Genomic DNA, 19,235 nt, shown 5'->3' with positions numbered 1-19,235 from the left:
AGTGGCATCAGATATGTATACTTGGTGTAGGCCTGAATGTGTTTTCCGAATTGGCAACATTTCAGTGCACAACTGGCACCTAAATGAGCTCCTCTGAAATCGGGGGTAAGCAGGACCATCTGGAAGCCCTGGGTAACAGAGGTTCAGTAACCACCCTCTGTGTTTTATCTCCTTTAGTTTGCCAGCGCATTGAACAAATTTGTTGAGGAGCAGAACCTGAAGGACCTCAAAATCTGGACCAGCCAACTCAAGAGGACAATCCAAACGGCGGAAGCCCTCAAGCTGCCCTATGAACAGTGGAAGGCGCTCAACGAAATCGATGCTGTAAGCATCTTAACTGGATTACTAATTGCTGACTCTCACTGAACGGAGCAGTGAAGTCACTGGCTTTCCACCTCTGCCAAATGTCACAGTGGAAGCAAGGTTTGCCCGCTCCAACACACTGTGACCTGGCCAGCTTGGCTGGTTTTGTCCAGGAGAAGCCTGGAGCTGTAATAGCAAGCATGGGAAAGGGAGGGCCAGGACCGAGGTGCGGTGGAAGTGCTAAGTGGGGGAAGCTGACTCCGTGCCTAGCTCTGACGGCCATTGCTGACATTTCCCAAGCAGTGACATCAACCCTCTCCAGAGACATAAAGAGGCAATATTATTTCCCGGCCTGCTTTTGGTAGCAAATGCGGTGCTGCCAAAGAGCTTGTTAGCTTTTGTCTCTAACCTACTGGTTTAAAATTGCTGCCACCTGGGGCCGCTGTACGGCTGAATTCTTAGGGGCTCAAGTGCAGTTTATTCTCTGTGTGCAGGAGAAGGGTTTGCTGTAAGGCTGCCTGGTACCTGCATTGGTTGGCACCTGCAGCTCTGTTGTCTGAAGCCCAGTAAATAACCTCGGGGGATGTTTTGTTCCCACAGGGTGTATGTGAAGAGATGACTTATGAAGAGATCAAGGAGCAGCACCCGGAGGAATATGCTTTACGCGATCAGGACAAGTACTATTACCGCTACCCTTCTGGAGAGGTATGTCTGCAGAGAAACCCTCTTGGACGTGAATGGTCTAAAATGCCACATACTTTCCTATCATACCCATATACCCTTCTGCACTGCATCCAACCTAGAGGGCAGAAAAGGAATGGGTCAGTCTAGGATTTCTGAGTACTTTGAATCAAAGCGGTAACTAGATGTGAGTGCTGACCTCATCTGGGCGCTTGTCAAATTATAATGGGCTGGTTCTGATACCTTCATCAAGTTGATGGATGGTCCCGTTGATTTCATCAAGACCACTCAAGGCATAAGGTGCTGCTTAACCTGAGGGTATCTGAATCTGGCCCTATATTTAATGTAAAATAGTATCTTTCATCCCAAAGGAGTTCTCTTTACTGCCCTGCCCTAAGGCACCCTCCTGAGGCTGATGGTAGCATTTCTCTAGAGCTTGCTGCTGGCTGGGGGAGTGAGCTGATGGTACATTTTTAGCGGGTGATGAAGTGATTTGTGTTCATTGACTTGGGAGTTTAGTTCAGTGCTATGGAATAAAGATAAAGATGTATGAGGAATATCCACCAGCTCCTGGAAAAATACAGGCCTGTGGATTTCAAAGTTATGGAATAGTGATGTGCGTAATCTTGACTGTAGGGGCTAAAATTCCCACCAGCTACCACTCTTGTTTCTGTACTCCAGTTCTCCAGAGTTTATAGCTCTTGTAGAAAAACAAGCTTCTGAAACGTAGATATTTATTATCCTTGAAAATTCCATGTAGCTTAATAGACTCGTCCAGTTTCCAGTGCAGATATGAAAGCAGAAGTGTGTTGCTGAGGTTCTTTCTCCTCCCAATACCAGAGCAGAGAAGTGACCTTGTGTTTAGTGTTCTGTCATGAAATGTGGCATGTTCATTTTCGAGAACTGCTGAAATTACTTGGAAGGAGTGGCTAATGGGCCATAGAGTCTTTTGCCACAAGTTCACCTGTTCAAATCCATATTACTCGTGACTGAAAGTCAATTCCTAGTGGGTAGATGGCCACCATGCTGGCAGTCTCTGCAGAGAAGCCAAGGACCAGATATTCCACTGAGCCAAAACTACCTCCTGATTCATAGAGGGTGGTCCCTATCATTCAGAGTTAAAACAGTTTGGCGGTGTGGGGGATCTCGCACTGTCTCTGCCTCCTGTCCTCTGACTAGATGGAAGACCTCAATCTGTAAGGCTGATTGATTTAGAACCTTTCACCAAAGCTAAATTCATTTTTGAGCTGAGAGATATCCATGGTTCAGAACAGATCTGCTTAAGCAGAAGGGCACAAACTCCAGGCAAACTCTCGCTGGCATTGTGGAAAGGTTGGGTGGATCTCAAATGATGGTGGTGATTCTTCTGTATAGTAGGAGGGGAGGGTTGTGAATATATGTCCAGTTTAAAAGAATCCAGTAGGAGAAGGAAATGCCTCTTATTACAGATCCCATGTAAAGCATCGTTTCAACAGTGTTCCAGCTGCTTTTGTCCTGTAAGCCATGGATACAGCACCAAACTCCAGGAGCTTTGGGGGTTTCACTTGGTTTAAAGCATGAACTCAGTAGATGGACCAAAATGGTGGCTTTGCTTTTGACTCCTTGTAATTCCTGACTGTGCTCTGTGAATTTATCTCTCGCTCTGTTTATTTTGCAGTCATACCAAGATCTGGTGCAGCGCCTGGAGCCAGTCATCATGGAGCTGGAGAGGCAGGAGAATGTCCTTGTGATCTGTCACCAGGCTGTGATGCGGTGCCTTCTGGCTTATTTCCTAGACAAGAGTGCGGGTATGTGACACACACCCCGACAGTCTTAGCCAGAGGCAGTTGGGACACACGTTGCTTCCCGCTGCTCTACATTGGGATGCAAGGGGAGGGCGGATGGGGTTATTTTACAGAAGCTCAGAGAGAAAGGGATTCCTTGCACACACTCCTCCAAGGAGTTCTTGAAGTTGGATGGTGCTGGGAGTGCTGCTTGGTGCACGTAGTTCTGTGTCTGCAAAGACTGGGCCATATGACGCTCGCGGTATTTTAAGTGGAATTGCACCAGCCTGAGCCCCTGCTGTATCATGAGATGGGCTGGTCACTGAGAGTGTAGGTTCTCTCCTATCCTGCTGGTCCCTGCTCCAGTTTCTGGGCTGCTGCAATGTCATTCCTCTGAACATCTTTTGGAACTCTGGCACCACCAAATGAGCTCCAGGGTTGCCGAGGAGGGGGCATTCAGTCTCCCAGTCGGATCCTACTGCTGAAGTGGGAGACTGGAACTAGCCAGGGGTGTTGGGCCAGCTGTAGAGTGGAGCCCTGGGTAGACACTTGTTTTGCCTGTGCTTCGGGTGACCTAGGCAGTGTGCTAAGTTATACACCGGGAGGGGAGTCCCACCGGCCTCTACAGAGTCAGTCCATACATATGCAAACACATTTGCAGAATAGACTCTGTCACCTGTGCTGTCACTAACCTCCTCCCCTCCCCCCCTTGTTTGCCGTTCCTCCAGCTGAAATGCCCTACCTGAAATGCCCCCTTCACACGGTGCTGAAGCTGACACCTGTGGCCTATGGTAAGTGGAACGTTTTTCCTTGACGTGTTGGCTAGCGAGGTTGGGTGAAGTGTTTGCTGATGGTTACACCTTGGCTCAGGCTAGATTGTAGGCTCTTTGGGCAGGACTGGAGCACTCTTCCTGTGTGTTTGTGCACTGCCTAGCACGGTGGGTCCCTGATCCTAACTGAGGCCTTTAGGCTCTACCCTAAAGTAACGAGGAACCATAAATTGTTCAGTCTCTCGCTCCTCACTGCAGGTTGCCGAGTGGAGTCCATCTGTCTGAACGTCGAAGCGGTGAACACCCACAGAGACCAGACGGAGGTGAGTTATGCTTTGCTTTAGATCTCTGTCACTCTCTCTCTCCTTCCTCCTAATGTTAGCTGGCAACAAGGACTTCAAGCGGGGCTGGGGGCTGGGCACCATGAGCAGCCGTTTGAGAACTGGCTTTAGGAGTTGCAGGCATATGAGGAGGCTTCAGAAATTAAACACCCTAACCCCCCCTCCCCCCCAACCTGCCTTCAGGTGCTTCCCCTACATTCTAGGGCTCTGATCCCAAGCGTACTGAAGCCAATGGACAGACTCTCATCGGGCTTTGGATCAGGCCCTCTGACAGCCAATGAGCCTAGACTGATAAATGCCTGAGGAAGAGGCAGGGAATGATTTCTGCAGTGCTGTAATTAGGACCAGAGCCATCAGGCCACGTTCCTTGTTAAGCAGAAGGGGTGAGTGCATTGTATGCTTGTGGAGGGCTAGGGGAGAGGAAGGAAAAATGTTAGCGGTCTCCTTTGGGGAGTGAGATTAATGTGCTGTGGTGTAACAGCTGATGCTGTGGGCTTGTAAACTAAGCAGGGTTAAGCCTGGTCAGTACATGGCTAGGAGACTTCCAAGGAACATGTAGGTGCTATGAGCAGTGGTGCTGATGATTTAGGAGACACCATACTTCCATGATGTTGGCACTGAAGGCATGCTCCAGCATGGAGTTCGGGGGTGCTGTGCTGATAGATCCAATTTAAATTGTCCCCCTTTCAGGTGGCTTTTTTTTTTTTCTTCTTCACTTCCTGTCCTAAATTGCATCGTAGTGTTGCCAGAAGTCAGCCTTTCCCGCCTAGAGGTGGCTGCATAGTCGGCAATGGGTGAAGCAATTCCTGGCTGGGTAGCGTAGACCAAGAGCTTCTGAATCCTTTGACAGCTGCTGTATTGTAGCAATGGGTTCTGCAGCAATAACAAGAGCTAGGCTGTGGTGATAACATAAAGCTAGACAAGTACAAATTGCTCTGGTTATTCTCCTAATATTCTGCATGGGTAGCTGTCTCTCCCTTTCACACAGGAACTGTGGGCAGTTCCAGGAAGCGGAACATCCCATAGGTGAACATAAGCCCTTTGCAGTGGAACTTCCCTGGCTGCTCTGTCCAGTTGCTGAATCAATCGCTCTCATTGGCTAGACTCGCTCCCTCCTGTGCTTCTTGCTTTTGTGCTCCCCTCTTGCCTATCTGCTTGGGTCAGCAGGAAAAATCTTGAGAAGGAGACAGAAGAGCCTTCCTGTTCTAGTCCATTATCACTGCAAGGCATGGTCTTTTCTGTGTAGAACCAGAAGGGTTCAGAGTGTAGGGTTTTTCCCTTGGAACGTCTCTCCTGACCTTTGTGTTGCACTTGGTGATCAGGGACATTAATGCATCAAACATGCATCATGTATGTAGATGTGGTGGGGTTTTTTTTTTGGGTGGGGAAATAGAGGAGAATTTAAAATTGCTTTTTTTCATAACTTTCGCCTTCTTTCTTTTGTCTTTGTCTCGCTCTAATTTAGGAAGCAAAGAAGGGACCTAACCCGCTCATGAGACGTAATAGTGTTACCCCTCTAGCGAGCCCAGAGCCCACCAAAAAACCTCGCATCAACAGCTTTGACGAGCATGTGGCTTCTTCTGCTGCTGCCCTGCCAGTCTGTATGCCCCAAGAGGTGCCCACGCAGCTGCCTGGACAAGTCAGTCGAATTCTTCTTCTTCTCTTTATTGTTGTTCGCTTCTTGTCGCTTATTAATCTAGGGAGCAGCTTTTGATTATTTTAATTATGCTGCTGTCTTCGAGCTACGTTTAGTTAGCTTACCACCAGCGCCCTCCCTTCTATTAAAAGCACTTAAAATTAACTCACTCTTCAGTCTCTTGCTTCTTGGGACCCTTGGAAGCCCAGGAAAATCCAAATCCGGACTGAACAGAGCAGCTGTGTTGTTGAAATTTAATATTTCTCTCAGGACCCCATTCTAGTGCCTCTGAACTCAGCTACTGTGCAAGCTTCTAAATAGGTGCCTGGTGCTGGTTTGCCCACTTCCATTCCAGATCACTCATTGGCCTCTCCAATCCTTCCTCCTCTAGGATCTAGCTGTCCCTTACTAGGCTGGCGTTTCATTCTAGGTGCTGCAATAAAGGAATAATTCTTGACATTATCTTAATAATGACCTCTGGGAACCTATACCCTGGCCGCACCTGCTTCCCTTCCCATCACTCTCCCAAGAACCCCAGCCTAGCTAGAGGTGGGGCAATAGAACAGCCTTTTTGAACAGCAGCCCTAATGACCAGCTGTCACGGAGCTGATAAACTGGCTTTGACTCTATTGGCTGAGACTTGATTCACAGCCTGGCAGGACCCATCTGCTGTGTATGGTTGCACAAATCCTGGGGGAACGCATGGGCTTGCTTGCTCTGTCCGTTATAGAGGATGGAGCTCCTCCAGGGGCACTGCTTAGTGCTTACTTCTCCCCATGTTTGCTTGTCTGATATTTAATAGAGTAGTAAAACTCCTTCCAAGTCAGTTCCCCCCACAATTAAAGATCTGGGGGGCTGGCTACACAAGTGCCTGTAAAAGTGGGTCTGTTCAGGCCTTAGAAGCGACCTTAGTTGTAGATGAATAAGAGCCTGCTGCCTGGTCTGTTTGCTCTTCCTGTGCCCTGTGGTCCATGTTAATTCCCTGTTGCCCTCTCCACTGCCTTGTAGGCCAGTCCCAAAAAGTAAGGCTGCGAGTTCCTATTCTGCCGGGCTGGGATGAATTGCTGGAGATTCTGGTTGGTGGCTGCTTTGCACTAACATCTGGTTTCCAGTTAGCACTAAAGGAGATGGTTAAGGAGGCCTCCAGTTTTGGTGTCCTTCATGCTACCGCTCCTTCCAATTAACCCTCTGCCCAGCTTCGACCTGGAATTGCTCTTTGGTTGGTTGCCTCTTGCTGATTTCAAATGACTCCCTTCCTACATGCACTCTGTTACTGATGCCTCTCTTTTCATTTTCTCTATCTCTTTGTCTCCTTGCAGCCTTTACTAGGGAAGGCGTGTCTGTAAGTATCTTCTTGTGAGTTTTTCCTTTCTGTGTCTCCTACCTTCCAGCTGGCTTTGTTGTTATCTTTGTTGTTGCTGTTGCTGTGAAACTAGATTGAGTTCTGGATTTTAATTCTGTGATTCCCAAGTCTTCCTTCATAAGGGGGAAATTCATGCATCTTTATGGGGAGGAAGATGGGGCCATCAGTGGTATTCAAACACTCAAGGGTCTTGGATCTGATACTGCTAAACCCCAATCTCTCTCCTCCTTCTTGTCCCCCTCCTGCTCCCTTTCCAAGCATTTGGTCAAGGACATTGGAATCTGTTAAGGATTCTCTTCAGTGCTTGTACCCTCTAATCTGGTTTGTAGTTTTGGTTTGTCCTTCCTTCCTGCCTGGGTGCTGGCTTGGCTTCCTGTTAGCTGTGACACTCCTGCTTCAGCAGATGTGGTTGAGCAGTGTCTGACTAGAAGGTGGAGAGAGGGGCTACTTTGCCTCTGGTGCAATCAGCCTCCCCCCTTCCAACCCATGTCTAGTTAGTGCTGTTTCCTCCTGGCCAGGGACGGCTTGTATCCCTGGCTTATGGAGAGACTCCCACACAACAGTGTTTCCACCTCCTTAGAATGCAGCCAGAGGGAGCAATGTTCCCTCTAATTTTTTCCTTCCATGTGCAGAATGAATTTTATGTGCAACGCCAATATCAAGGTGATGTGCGGATGCGCGCCAACTGTGCAAACAAAAAACCTGAATTGCTGATCAGTCTTAAGCAGCTTTTTGTACCCTTCTACTAAAGGGTTGCTGTTGCTGAAGCTGCATCTGCAGTTGACCTTGCTATGTATTCATTCTCACTAATCTATATATTATGTATTACTTTTGACTAAAAAGTAATGCAGGGCCTTGTATCGTTTTCTGTTACAAGAGCTATGTAGATAACTGCCATTTAGCATTTGAATTGTCAGTTTTCTAATTTGCAAGATTATATTATAACACTTTCTGCTAGGGAATCAGATCATGGCTTTGTCAGTAATTGAATAGGACAACATTGAATCTTTTCCTATGCCTCTGGATATATTGAATTTGTCAAGGCACCAAATCCTGTTATCCTTCTGTATAACCCAGCCAAACCGGTGTGGGTCTACTGCAGAAAGAGTGGGCAGGCAGCAGTGGGGAGAGGTGTCTAGCCCTGCACGCCCCAAGCTCCCCACCTCACCCCACTGCTCCCATCCACCCCCTATAACCTCCACCTCACCTTACACATCCTCTTCGGAATCCAGGCCCACCTTTGGCCGCACACCTGCACGGCTCCACTAATTCAGTGTGCAGCCCTTGATGCCCTCTTGTGCGGTTGCACAGACGTACACCTTAGAGGGAACACAGAGTGGGAGGTTGCACCAAATGAGCTTCCTGGGGAGGGTCCTGCTTCACATTGTTCCACTCGCCCTAGAAGGATTTTATCTCCTGTCTCAAGGGAGACTGTTTAGACTTTGGCTGGAAGCTGTCGGGTCATAGTATCCATCTACCTACAAAATTGTGACAAGCAAATCGGGATTCAAGGCTTCTGGGGAATAGAGTGTCCCTGTTGGCTTGGGGATAGTAGACCGTAAAGTTGACCCCTCCAGCTATGGTCAAGAATCTGATTCTTACCATTGTTGAATCTGTGCTTTGAATGAATGCCCCTAACTCCTGCTGCTTTTATACTCCATACTGTGTGGCTTTCTACAGGTCAGTTGCAGAATAACCTAATGTTAGCTAGAGGGAGCCTAATTGGCACATACTGGTGCTCTGTAGTCTGCCAGGGGACAGGTACAGCGTAATGGTGAGAAGGCATCAGTTTGTCTTACTCACTGACTGGATCAGCCTGAGTCATAGTTAATGTTGCATCTCTGTCCTTGTTGTTTTCAGGATGCTGGGATTTGCTGTTAACTAAAATGAGCAGTAGCAGAGGCAGAATTCAGTTATGCTTGAACATACTGATGAACCTCATTCATTCTTATCATCTCCCTCTCATCTTGTGATAGTCTAGCTGCAATATCAAATCTAATAGTCTCTGTGTTGTTGGGAAAGGGAATGGGTCACATTAGCAAACCTGGGCATGACATTTTGAAAGATTCTTGTTTGTGGGGATCTCAGCTCTTGTATGTTAAAGGACAAATGCAGGCTTGTCTTGATTTATGTTGATTTGTCTAGCGTGGCATGCACGGCTGTTTTTTCCTTTCCTTACTGCTTGTGAGGATGCTTCTTAATATTGTCCATGTTGTAATCAAAAGGCACTGAACAGCTTGATGCTGACTGTGCCACTGAAAATGCCTCCTCTGAAGCGGAGGTTCGAAACGTTTCTGGGACAGCTATCTCAGTTTGCCAGGCCTCTGCTGAACTAGCCGATGCTCCCAGCCGGTGCTCTCCAAGTTCTGACAGTAGTTGCATGACTAAAGCTTAGGGCAGACCAGACTCCATTGTGGCTTGGAGCTTGCCTTGCTGACTGGCTGGTGGCACCTTTATGCTTGGGATCCTCTTCCCTACCTTAAATGAGCTAAGTCATTTGGGCCAAATCCAGAGGTGATGTGTAACTGGCATGTTCTTCCAATCCCCTGACTGTACATTATCTCATTTTAGGCTTACTTAGACATGTGTCTATCATTATACACCCTCCTCCGTCATCCAAATCTCTATGAGCATCTAAGTGGCCTCCTTAGCGACAAGAAGAGAGGGCAACTTGCACGAATCATAGTCAACCCTGACTTTTACCCCTATTTGGGGATATATGTTATGCTAATGTACACTCCCTGACTCATTTTGTTCATGGGTGTAAGTAGGTCTATGGTGGGGTTGAGGGCAGGTGCTCAGCTGATGTAAATGTGTCGTAGTGCCGTTGAAATCAATGGAACTCTGACCACTTATACCAGCTGAGGATCTCAGAGTGTCTGATGTCCCTTCCTTCTGACTCTAGCTCCCAGAGCCTGAAGAATCAGTGGCTGGGAACCACCATCCTAGTATGGATTGGATTCTTTGTTGTTAATGGGATTATATGTAACCTAAAAAGCAGGCAAGAAATAAGATCACAGACCTGCAGCCTAGCACCTTTGCTGGGAAGAAACTATAGTAAGTGCTCATCACTGTAGGATCTAGGCACTGGGGAGAAAGTGTGGAGGACAGCTGTTGCCTTTTGACTATAATGTTGTGTGTGTGTGGGGGGGGGGGGTCTTTTTATTTGTTTTGATCCTGAATGAACTTTTATTAAATCAAATTTAAAGTCTCTTCCCCTCCTCTCCCCTTCTCTCTTTCCCCTTCATTTTTCACGCTTAAAGACGAACTGTGTATCACTTCCTTAAAGTTTTCTCTTTACTAATATTTCCAAGGTAAATGGCTCAATGCATGCTCTGGCTTCCCTAACCTGACCCTGTCTCTGTGGATAGCAGAGAGAGCATCTCAACCCACTTCTGCATCTTGGTCCATGCTATAAACCTAGCCAGGACTGAGATTTCTGTTTAGAAACTGGTCTCTTCCCCCTTTTCCCCTCCCTGGAATGTTGTGATGTGGATAACTTGCCAATCGCAACAAACCTTCATATCCCATATCCAGTGGGGGGGCTGCTCAGTGTTGTGACCACTGCAGAGGGTGTCAGTCTTGCATTGTGACTAGTGTGTTTAGCTGTTGAGACTTGCATCCTTTTCACCTCTTCGGCATGGATTAGAAAATACTTTTCTAGTTGACCTTGGTGTTCACTGGATGTCTTTGCAACAGCAGTTCTGAAGAGCTACAGTTGAGGTCTATAGCTGGATGGTGTCTAGACTTGAGCAGCAATGGAAGACCCTAGTGCTTTTTAAAGACAGTATTGGGGCAAGTGAAAAGTCTGGAGATCTTAATCTGTAGTTCACGGTGAGGCATACTATGGGAAGCCGAGCTCCTTTGCTCAGTTGGAGCAGCCAGTATGTGCATGTCTCATTCAGCCATTGTGCAGGATAGCGCTTAGCATAGGTTTGCTGACATGAGAACTGGTGGTTCAACTTTACTAGTGCAAATTACTGAGGGTTCAAATATGTGCTAGGAGGTCTGCAGAAACAAAGGAAGATCCAGAGCCCGAGTCTCCACCCTCTTCTTGGGCCTTGTATATTCATTTATGCCTGTGCAAAGTGGGGAGCATTTCACCTCCACGCTGCACTGGTGTTGATTACTCTGCAGTATAGAATCTGGCACATAGTCCCTGCCCTGAGGCACTTACTGTCTAAATACAGACATGACACAAGCGAGGGCCACGAACACAAACAATAGAGGGCCAAGGGTGAGAGACAAGCGGCATGTTGATGAAAATCTCCTCTGTTGCTTTTTTGTTTTTTAATCATGGCTGTTCCCTCAGTGGGCATTGTCTGACCTGCCTCCCTAGTAGATGCTTTTGCAGTGATTTCTACAGTGGCTCTGTTAGCCTTCCCTTCCCCATGTCCCATCTGCATGTACAGGATGCTGCTGTGTTTCTTGCTGTTTGGTTTCCGAGTTACAGGGCAAATCCAACCCCTGCTTTGCTTTCTTTCTTTGCAAGAACATGAACAGCTCCCAGAAGCAATCGTGATTTCTTCAGGGCCATAGGAAGCCTACAGATGACGCCGACTCCATTTCATCATCATTTCTGATGTTTGCTTGTATCGTACTCCTTCTTTCGACTCAAGGTTGACCCTTGGCTGCTTCTACCGTAGCTGTTCATCTGCCGACTGGACTGTATTGAGTTGGGGTAGGAGAGAGAGAGAAGAGCTCATCAACCTGGAAAAAGTGGATTTAACAACAAATGCATAGGTCATCTCTTTTTGTGTCTCCTTGGGTGTTCGATATATCTTAGCAAGCTGTAAAGTGCTTCTAGTGCACTGAGTTTCTGGACTTTGTTTTTGTGTATAAGCGACATGACCTTACAGGGATGGCTGGTACTGCCCCGTCTCCTCCCGTTTGTGTGTATATATAATTGGAGGAGGCAGGGTGAGCAGAGAAATACAAAAGGGGAGGGGTGTCTTTAACTCCTCCATGCACCGGACACTCCTTATTGGTACCAGCGATGGCTTGTGACACGCATGCAGCCAGTCTCTTCATGGCACGTGACCGGACGGCAGAGACAGTTGGGCAACATCTTTTGGCTGTTCAAGCAGAACTCTACGGCCGCTTTTAGCAAAACAATTCTATAGCTCTGTAAATATCAAAGGGATCTGCCGAGTGTGTACGTCTGCTTCTGAAACAAATGGAATCTGCATTTAGCCTTGACCTGAGATGCGCTGGCTGAGGGGAGATGGTTTGAGCCACTTGCTGACTTGCCATGGCAGTGAGGCTTGGATTGTGGGGAAGCCCCACTTTGCTGCTGTTTGGATGAGGGTGGGGGGAGGGGGGAGGAGCACAGGCCTATGTGACCGAAAAGGTGTTTCCTTGTAATTTAATCTCTGCACCCTCTACTTCCCAGAGGTTTTTACCCTGCACTTGAGCAGGATTTACTGTTCTAAAGTAGGTGGCTAGGCTAGGTTAGGTTAGGTGGGATTGGCAGACACACAACCCTCTTGGGATTGCATGGAGGTCTGTCTGTGAAGAGCAAGTTCGCGTGTGTGTGTGTGTGTGTGTGTGTGTGTGTGTGTGAGGAAAAATCCACAATCAGAGGCATTTAAACAATAGTTTCTTTTTATAAACTGCTTGTTTTTGCACTTTACAAGTGGCAGGGGTGTGCAGCCCCCCCCCCCCCCCCGAATCCTGCCTCTTACAGATGAAGCCTAGATACTTGGATGCTGTACTGCGTGAGCTGAAAGATGAAGACTGCAAAGCAGTGGGTAGTTACAGTATTAGCGGTGGAGAAGGGAGGAGGGTGGATGTGAGGTACTAATTTATGGACTAGTTGTAGGGACTGGCCAACTTCCAGTTGTTCTGTATGTGAGTCTCTTCTTGACCATCTGTTCTGTGCTTCAAGTTAAGGAATTTAAACCCAAGAATAACCACTACTGTGTCATTTGTGCAGAAGTTTGTGTGCCAGTGTGCGCTTGTATTATCCTTGTACAGCATTTTCTCCAGCCCGGCCTCACTCCAGAAACGGGGAGAGGAGGAGAATATTGAAGTAGTGTCTCATTTTTCCTTGGCCTGCCAAGCCCTAAATCTTGGCTAATCCCTGTTCTCTCTTTTGACCCTGCCGCACACACTCTCCAGTGCGCAAGCGCTGAGCCAAAAAGCCGAGTGGAGCTCAAGCAATACATTGTCTTAACGGTTTAAAGTGCAGAGGAGATACCGTACAGTCCATTAGCAAAGTGGGCAGAGTCCTGAGCTGTCAGTATTGTACTGGGGAGTTCTCCATTCTCGTTTATTTTATTTTTTTATATTCATTCTTGCTTCAGGTAACGGTTAGTAGGTGAGGTTCCTGCAAATGGGAGCAGAAAGGCTCTGGTGGAATGTGGTTATTTCTTTGGAAAGGTGAACCGCAGTGCCTAGTGCTTTAGTCTTGCACAGTGAAAATGCTTTGTACATTTGTACCTTTTAAAGCAGCACCAGGGAAGGGCTGGTAGCGGCTCTCTCAGCCCATATGCGACCATTGAAGATATTTTTATTGGTGACCTGCCAATGTGAGGTTTGTTTATATACAGCTATTCTTGTAAAGATGAAGTGGAAGATTTTTTGTTTTTGAATAGCTGATAAATGCAGAGTTCCCTTTTTGCCTGCGTGTTTTATGTCTGCCATTTAGTTTCATTCGTTTTAGAGAGACTAATTTTTAGAGAATGAGTGACCTATCTTTTGAACTGCTTCCCGAGGAGCTTAACTTTCTCCCCCTGCTATGGAAAGATAACGCAGCAAACGCAAACATTAGGGCCCGTGATCCATTTTACACACACCCAAACTTCAAAACAAACTTTATCTCCCGTTCCGAAAATAACTTCATATTGGTGGGGCCTACAAAAAATAATGTTAATCTGTCTGAAAAGGAGTATGTCTACTTGAAAGGGAAAGTGGTGGAATATTGCTTCAAACCAATCCCCCGATGCAAAGAGGTGGTGGTTTGCAGGAGGAGTTAGGCGAGCAAAGGGGCTTGCTGGGATTGGTTCTCTGTCCATCGTGTTCCCCTGGAAACCTGACACCAATTCTAGAGCAAATATTGGGCATGGTCCATGCCATTATAACACAGGGTGGGTGGGCAGAAGGGGCTACTTGAACCACACCAGTGACTTCGTTTGTTTGTTTGTTTTGTGATACTTGAATTTATTTTTTTATAATTTTGATAGCAAAGTGCTGTTTATTTATTTAATGTATACTGCAGAGCTTGGAGAGAAGGATAGGTCTTTTGGGGTTTATTTTATTTTGACTTGTGATATGTTACTTGTAGTCTGTATATATGTCTGGAATAATGGCCTGAGACGAAAGCTGTGCCAGTTTAAGAACAGGCTATGCCTTTCAGAAATTTGTATATTTTGCAGTTGCTGGACCAATAAAATACCTTGTTGAAATATACACTGGGCGTGAACCTTCCTTTGGCAACGGTATTCTTCTCTTTCATGGTTTCCCTGCTGGGCCTAACGCACTGACAAGCACCCCTTGAATACAAATGATGTTACTGTATGCGGGTAAGGCTGTTTCATTGCTGTATAGTCTTGAGACCCTATGGGATGGGAGGGTCTCCCAAGCCCAGAAGTCTGCCCAGAAATGAAACAGCCCTGCAGTCCTAGCCGCGCAAGCCTGAGTCAGCTGGCAAGGGCCAAGAGCAGCTTTTTCTTTGCTGTGTAGATACCCTGAGTCAGTCACTTCTGGGTGGGAGAGTGGCAGGCACCCAGCATACTGCAGAACGGTGGGGGTAGTGGTCACAGCCAGGGGGCAAATCCAGCTCATGTGGGAAGACTCCCATGGAACCCTTAGCACCCAAGCTGTCCAGAACTTTCAAGGGAGGGTGTCCAAAGTTAGGCAGATCTTAAAAATCAGACCACTTCTACTTCAGTGTCTAAGACCTTTTAAACAGCTGCAACTTCCAGTGCAGTTGATGGAAGCTACTGATACACAGCACCTTTGTAAATTGGCCCACTTTTATTTAGCTTAAAGTGCAATAGAAACTCCCTGTAAAACAGAAGTGGTCTTGCTATTAGGGGACTGCCACTGGTGTGCTTGGTACTGTAGGAGATAAAAATACACAGTCTCTGCCCCTAAAAATATCACAGTCTGGATGGACATCCCCATGCACTGGAAGAGCAGGAAGAAAATTCAGTCATGCAGCTTTCCTAGTGGGTACAGTACATGCCTACTCTGGATTTAAAAGACTGTCAGACCTACGGGGTTTATTTCTCAGTTGAATAACTAGGACTCGCAGCTTAATGGCCCCAGCCTCTTTAAAGAGGTCTCATTAAGACCATGCGCTGCAGGTTTGAATGTGAAATGGATTTAATAGTTGCCATCGAGCATGTATTCAAAGGTGGCTAAAGTTTTTAACTCAAACCCTCTTTTCTTTTTCCTTGCTAAAAGCAGACAGGACTGGCACGCAGTTTTCTTTGGAGACCATCAGCCGAAACAAAAGATAGCAGGAAAACCGGGAGAGAGTTTTGCTGGTTAACTCCCCTGCAAGGGCTTTTACTGCCTCAGCAGAATAGTAACCAAAGAATACTTTGTTTCTCTGAGGCGATACCTCCCCGGCTAGGGCTTAGTTCTGCTCCCACTGCCGTTGACCGGCAAACCTCCCTCATTACTTTGAATGGGAGAGGTTCAGATCCTTAGCTGCTATTACAGAGAGGTCTGAGCAGCCAAATTCTGGTTCCAGCTTCCCCACAATGTGGGGGCATCGGGTTGGGCCTTTGGGCAGACGGGAGCCAGTTGCAAAGGTTGGATGTGGCTATGAATGTCTCCACAGTCCAGAAGGGTTTGGACCCAGCTGGTTCAGGCTCATCTCTGTTAATTAACCCTTTGTCTGACACAGCACTGGCCCCTCCTATACTTTTGAGCTGGTGCACCCCATAAATAGGCTTTGCAGACTAGGTTAGTCCAAGTCAGGCTTCACCCTCTGCCCCATCCCAACTGGGCTGGTTTAGAGCAGCTCTAACCTCGCTCTTTGAGATGGGCCAAATTACAACATGTTGATGCTTTGGCTGTAGTTTAAATCTCTGAACTTTTGGAGGGTTCTGCATTTTATAAACCCCTGCTCTTCCCCAGCTCCAGAACACACCACAGCTACAGGCCTGGATTATGGCAATCCAGGATCCTAGGCACACTGCAACACAAACCTGCCTGTGGCTTCGCTCCTGCACTGTGGCCATCCCCCCCTGTCTTGGAGTGGTCGTGGTGGTAGGGTCAGCAGCATGCGGGGGAGGGAATCCTCCCTGAGGGGTAGCAGTAAGGTCCCCACTCAGGCTGCTGCTTCTATCTGCTTGGCTGGCGTGGGCTGGGTCTGCGGCAAAACATCCCAGCAGAGGATTGTGCGTGGTGCTTTGTGTCATGTTTTCTAAGATCCTCCGTGTCCTACTAGTCTTCTCCTGTGGGTGGGGGAGGCAATTGGGTGGTTGCTTCTCTCCCCACTTTCTGTTTTCATAGGGCAGGGACTAGCTCCCAGAATTCCCCTTCAACAGAGGGTTAGCAAGCTGTTTTCTGTGAATTTTGGTTTGCTTGTTGAGGAGCCAATTGACAGGCCTACTTCCTACTCCAGCTCTCCTGGGAGGCAGGTGACTTGTCCAGCCCCTGCTCCCAACCTTACGACTGTAGCAACAGCGACCAGAAACTCACTAGACAAGACTTCCCAGAGTGCACTGCTACAGGACAAAACTCTTAAAATCAGATTTCAGAGTAGCAGCCGTGTTAGTCTGTATTCGCAAAAAGAAAAGTAGTACCTGTGGCACCTTAGAGACTAACAAATTTATTTGAGCATAAGCTTTCGTGAGGTACAGCTCACTTCATCGGATGCATTCAGTGGAAAATACAGTGGGGAGATGATTTATATACACAGAGAACATGAAACAATGGGTGTTATCATACACACTGTAAGGAGAAAAGGAGTACTTGTGGCACCTTAGAGACTAACAAATTTATTAGAGCATAAGCTTTCGTGGGCTACAGCTCACTTCATCGGATGCATTTGAAGTGAGCTGTAGCTCACGAAAGCTTATGCTCTAATAAATTTGTTAGTCTCTAAGGTGCCACAAGTACTCCTTTTCTTTTTGCGAATACAGACTAACACGGCTGCTACTCTGGAACACTGTAAGGAGAGTGATCACTTAAGATGAGCTATTACCAGCGGGGAGGGAGGAAGAAAACCTTTTGTAGTGATAATCAAGGTGGGCTATTTCCAGCAATTGACAAGAACATCTGGGAAACGGGGGGAGGAGGGGGAATAACATGGGGAAATAGTTTTACTTTGTGTAATGACCTATCCACTCCCAGTCTCTATTCAAGCCTAAGTTAATTGTATCCAGTTTGCAATTAATTTCAATTCAGCAGTCTCTCATTGGAGTCTATTTTTAAAGTTTGGTTTTTTTTTTTGTTTGAAGAATAGCCACTCTTAGGTCTGTAAGCGAGTGACCAGAGAGATTGAAGTGTTCTCCGACTGGTTTTTGAATGTTATAATTCTTGACGCCTGATTTGTGTCCATTTATTCTTTTATGTAGAGACTGTCCTCACTGGGCCATTTAAAGATCCTCAACCGGGATAAAATGAAGTCAATAGAGCTGTGTCAGGGGAGCTATGTGGATTCACACAAGCTGAGGATCTGGGACTCAGTTTCTGCTGAAGAAATCTGGCCACTAGGCATCATAGCCAGCCCCCAAACCAGTGCAAGGAGGGAGTAGGCCAGTCAGTCACCTTTGGAAGAAGCCAGAAGGAGGGGGTCGAGACCGCTGCTCCTGAAGCTAAGGAGGGGGTGGGGGTGGAGATGGAGAATTGGCCTAGCTGCCAGCCTAGGAAAAACCCAGAAGTCGTGAAAAAGAGGCAATCCCAATGTTTCCGCCCCATGAGAGTACACAGTCTGGTAGGGGGTGTCTGAGCCGTAGGAAGGGGGTTCCTCCTGGTTGGATAAGTGTCCAAACTTTGGAATGCTCCTCCAAAGCTAACCCTGAACCTTGCTCATTTATTTATGGTCACGGGCTGCAGCATTCCAGGTGGAGTTTACAATCCAGATATACTTTCCTTGTTTTCTCTAATCAAGGCAGAGACCCTCCTGGCTGTGGACCCTCCTGGGGCAGGAACATGGGTACACTGCAGAAACACCACCATCTCAAGGGCTAAACTCTGTTCTTCCTTGCCTCGATTAAGCTCAGGGGAGCTGCTGTGGATTTACTCTGGGGTAATGGAGGGCAAAATCTGCCCCCAAGTGATAAACTCCTTGGGCCAGACGGTCAGCTGGTGTGAATCAGTGTAGCACCACTGAAGTTAATGAAGCTAAGCCAGTTTTCACCAGCTGAGGAGCTGGCCTCTTGCATAGAAGCCTAAACGGGTCCAGAGACCAAACTCCCCAGTAGACACCCCTCCAAGCAGGCTTGAAGCACCCTTGCAGAAGGTGAAATGGGGATGGCAGGGAACTTGCCACTGTTACCTATTCTGTGGCTAAACAGGACCGTGGTCTCCAGCTTGGGACACCAGTGGCTTTCACGGTCACTGTGTTTGAAATATTAAATGTTTAAATACATATGGAGCTCGACATTTATGTCTGCATTATTTGGAGGGGGCTGTCCTCAAAAAAAAGTCGCTCGTATGTGTTACCCAAAGCTAATAATAGCTGTTAGCCACAACATATGAGCACACTGCCTCCCCAGTTTACCAGACAGGCAGGAGCTGTGCAGAAAGTCCAGATAGCATTGGCCTTGCTCTGCTTACCCAGATAAGAAGCTTGCTTGCATAAGCATAACTTGGATCAAGGTATTTTCAAGGCTATCAGGAAATTCCTGCTGCCCCCAAGTCTCTGGTGCATCGATATCCGCGTTACACCTGGTCACTGCCTGTCATGCATGTTAAGGTTTTTGAGACACGTGTGACAGCATCAACAACCAATTTCTGCCTGTGCCAATGGGATTATTCCAAAAGTGCCCAACTCATGAGGAAGCCACCATAGAAACGTTTATGTGTTAACCCCATGGTGGCTGGAGATTCCAGTGCCAGCCAGGGATCTAGTTCTGTGACTGGAGGATACATGCCCTGTTGGCTCTAAAGCAAGTCTCATCTACTTGGGAAGGAGAAGAGGGCCACCCGAGCTTCTCATAGTGTATCTAGGATACGATACATCCTGTGGGTAACAGCTTCTGATATTTGCATGCTACAGTGGTAGGTGCAGGAGAGAGAACTTTTGGGGCACAGACTCGGTTTAACGGGACTAATCCTTGCTCAAGTCTCTACCAATCAGGATCCTTACCTGTGCTATTGAACAGAATGCACAGCAGCTACAGCACCTGAGTGTCACACCCCCTCAGGAAGCTTCTGCATCTCTCAGAAACTCTTCCTGCATCCTCTTTTCTGTTG

At 47.3% G+C, this 19,235-nt stretch overlaps 1 protein-coding gene across 7 annotated transcripts in view; it reads left to right on the top strand.

The window, feature by feature from the left end:
* Nucleotides 1-14,267, top strand: part of PFKFB3 (6-phosphofructo-2-kinase/fructose-2,6-biphosphatase 3) — a 74,755-nt gene extending 60,488 nt beyond the window's left edge. For 2 of the 7 annotated variants that reach the window (XM_043499055.1, XM_038390480.1), the window contains exons 9-16: nt 178-324; nt 904-1,008; nt 2,642-2,771; nt 3,476-3,538; nt 3,776-3,840; nt 5,324-5,497; nt 6,814-6,836; nt 11,350-14,267. In XM_043499055.1, the coding sequence (XP_043354990.1) occupies nt 178-324; nt 904-1,008; nt 2,642-2,771; nt 3,476-3,538; nt 3,776-3,840; nt 5,324-5,497; nt 6,814-6,836; nt 11,350-11,356 (714 nt within the window). In that variant the 3' untranslated portion in view covers nt 11,357-14,267. Of the gene's footprint in view, nt 1-177; nt 325-903; nt 1,009-2,641; nt 2,772-3,475; nt 3,539-3,775; nt 3,841-4,041; nt 5,498-6,813; nt 6,837-11,349 lie in introns of those variants that run through there. The other 5 variants (XM_038390490.2, XM_038390472.1, XM_043499064.1 and 2 more) reach the window with 3 other exon arrangements.
* The last annotated feature ends 4,968 nt before the right edge of the window (nt 14,268-19,235 follow it).

This window comes from Dermochelys coriacea, chromosome 1, assembly GCF_009764565.3.
Source record: "Dermochelys coriacea isolate rDerCor1 chromosome 1, rDerCor1.pri.v4, whole genome shotgun sequence".
Taxonomy (NCBI): Eukaryota; Metazoa; Chordata; order Testudines; family Dermochelyidae; genus Dermochelys; species Dermochelys coriacea.
Note: the sequence above shows the minus strand (reverse complement) of the source record. Positions and strands in the feature narration are given on the sequence as shown.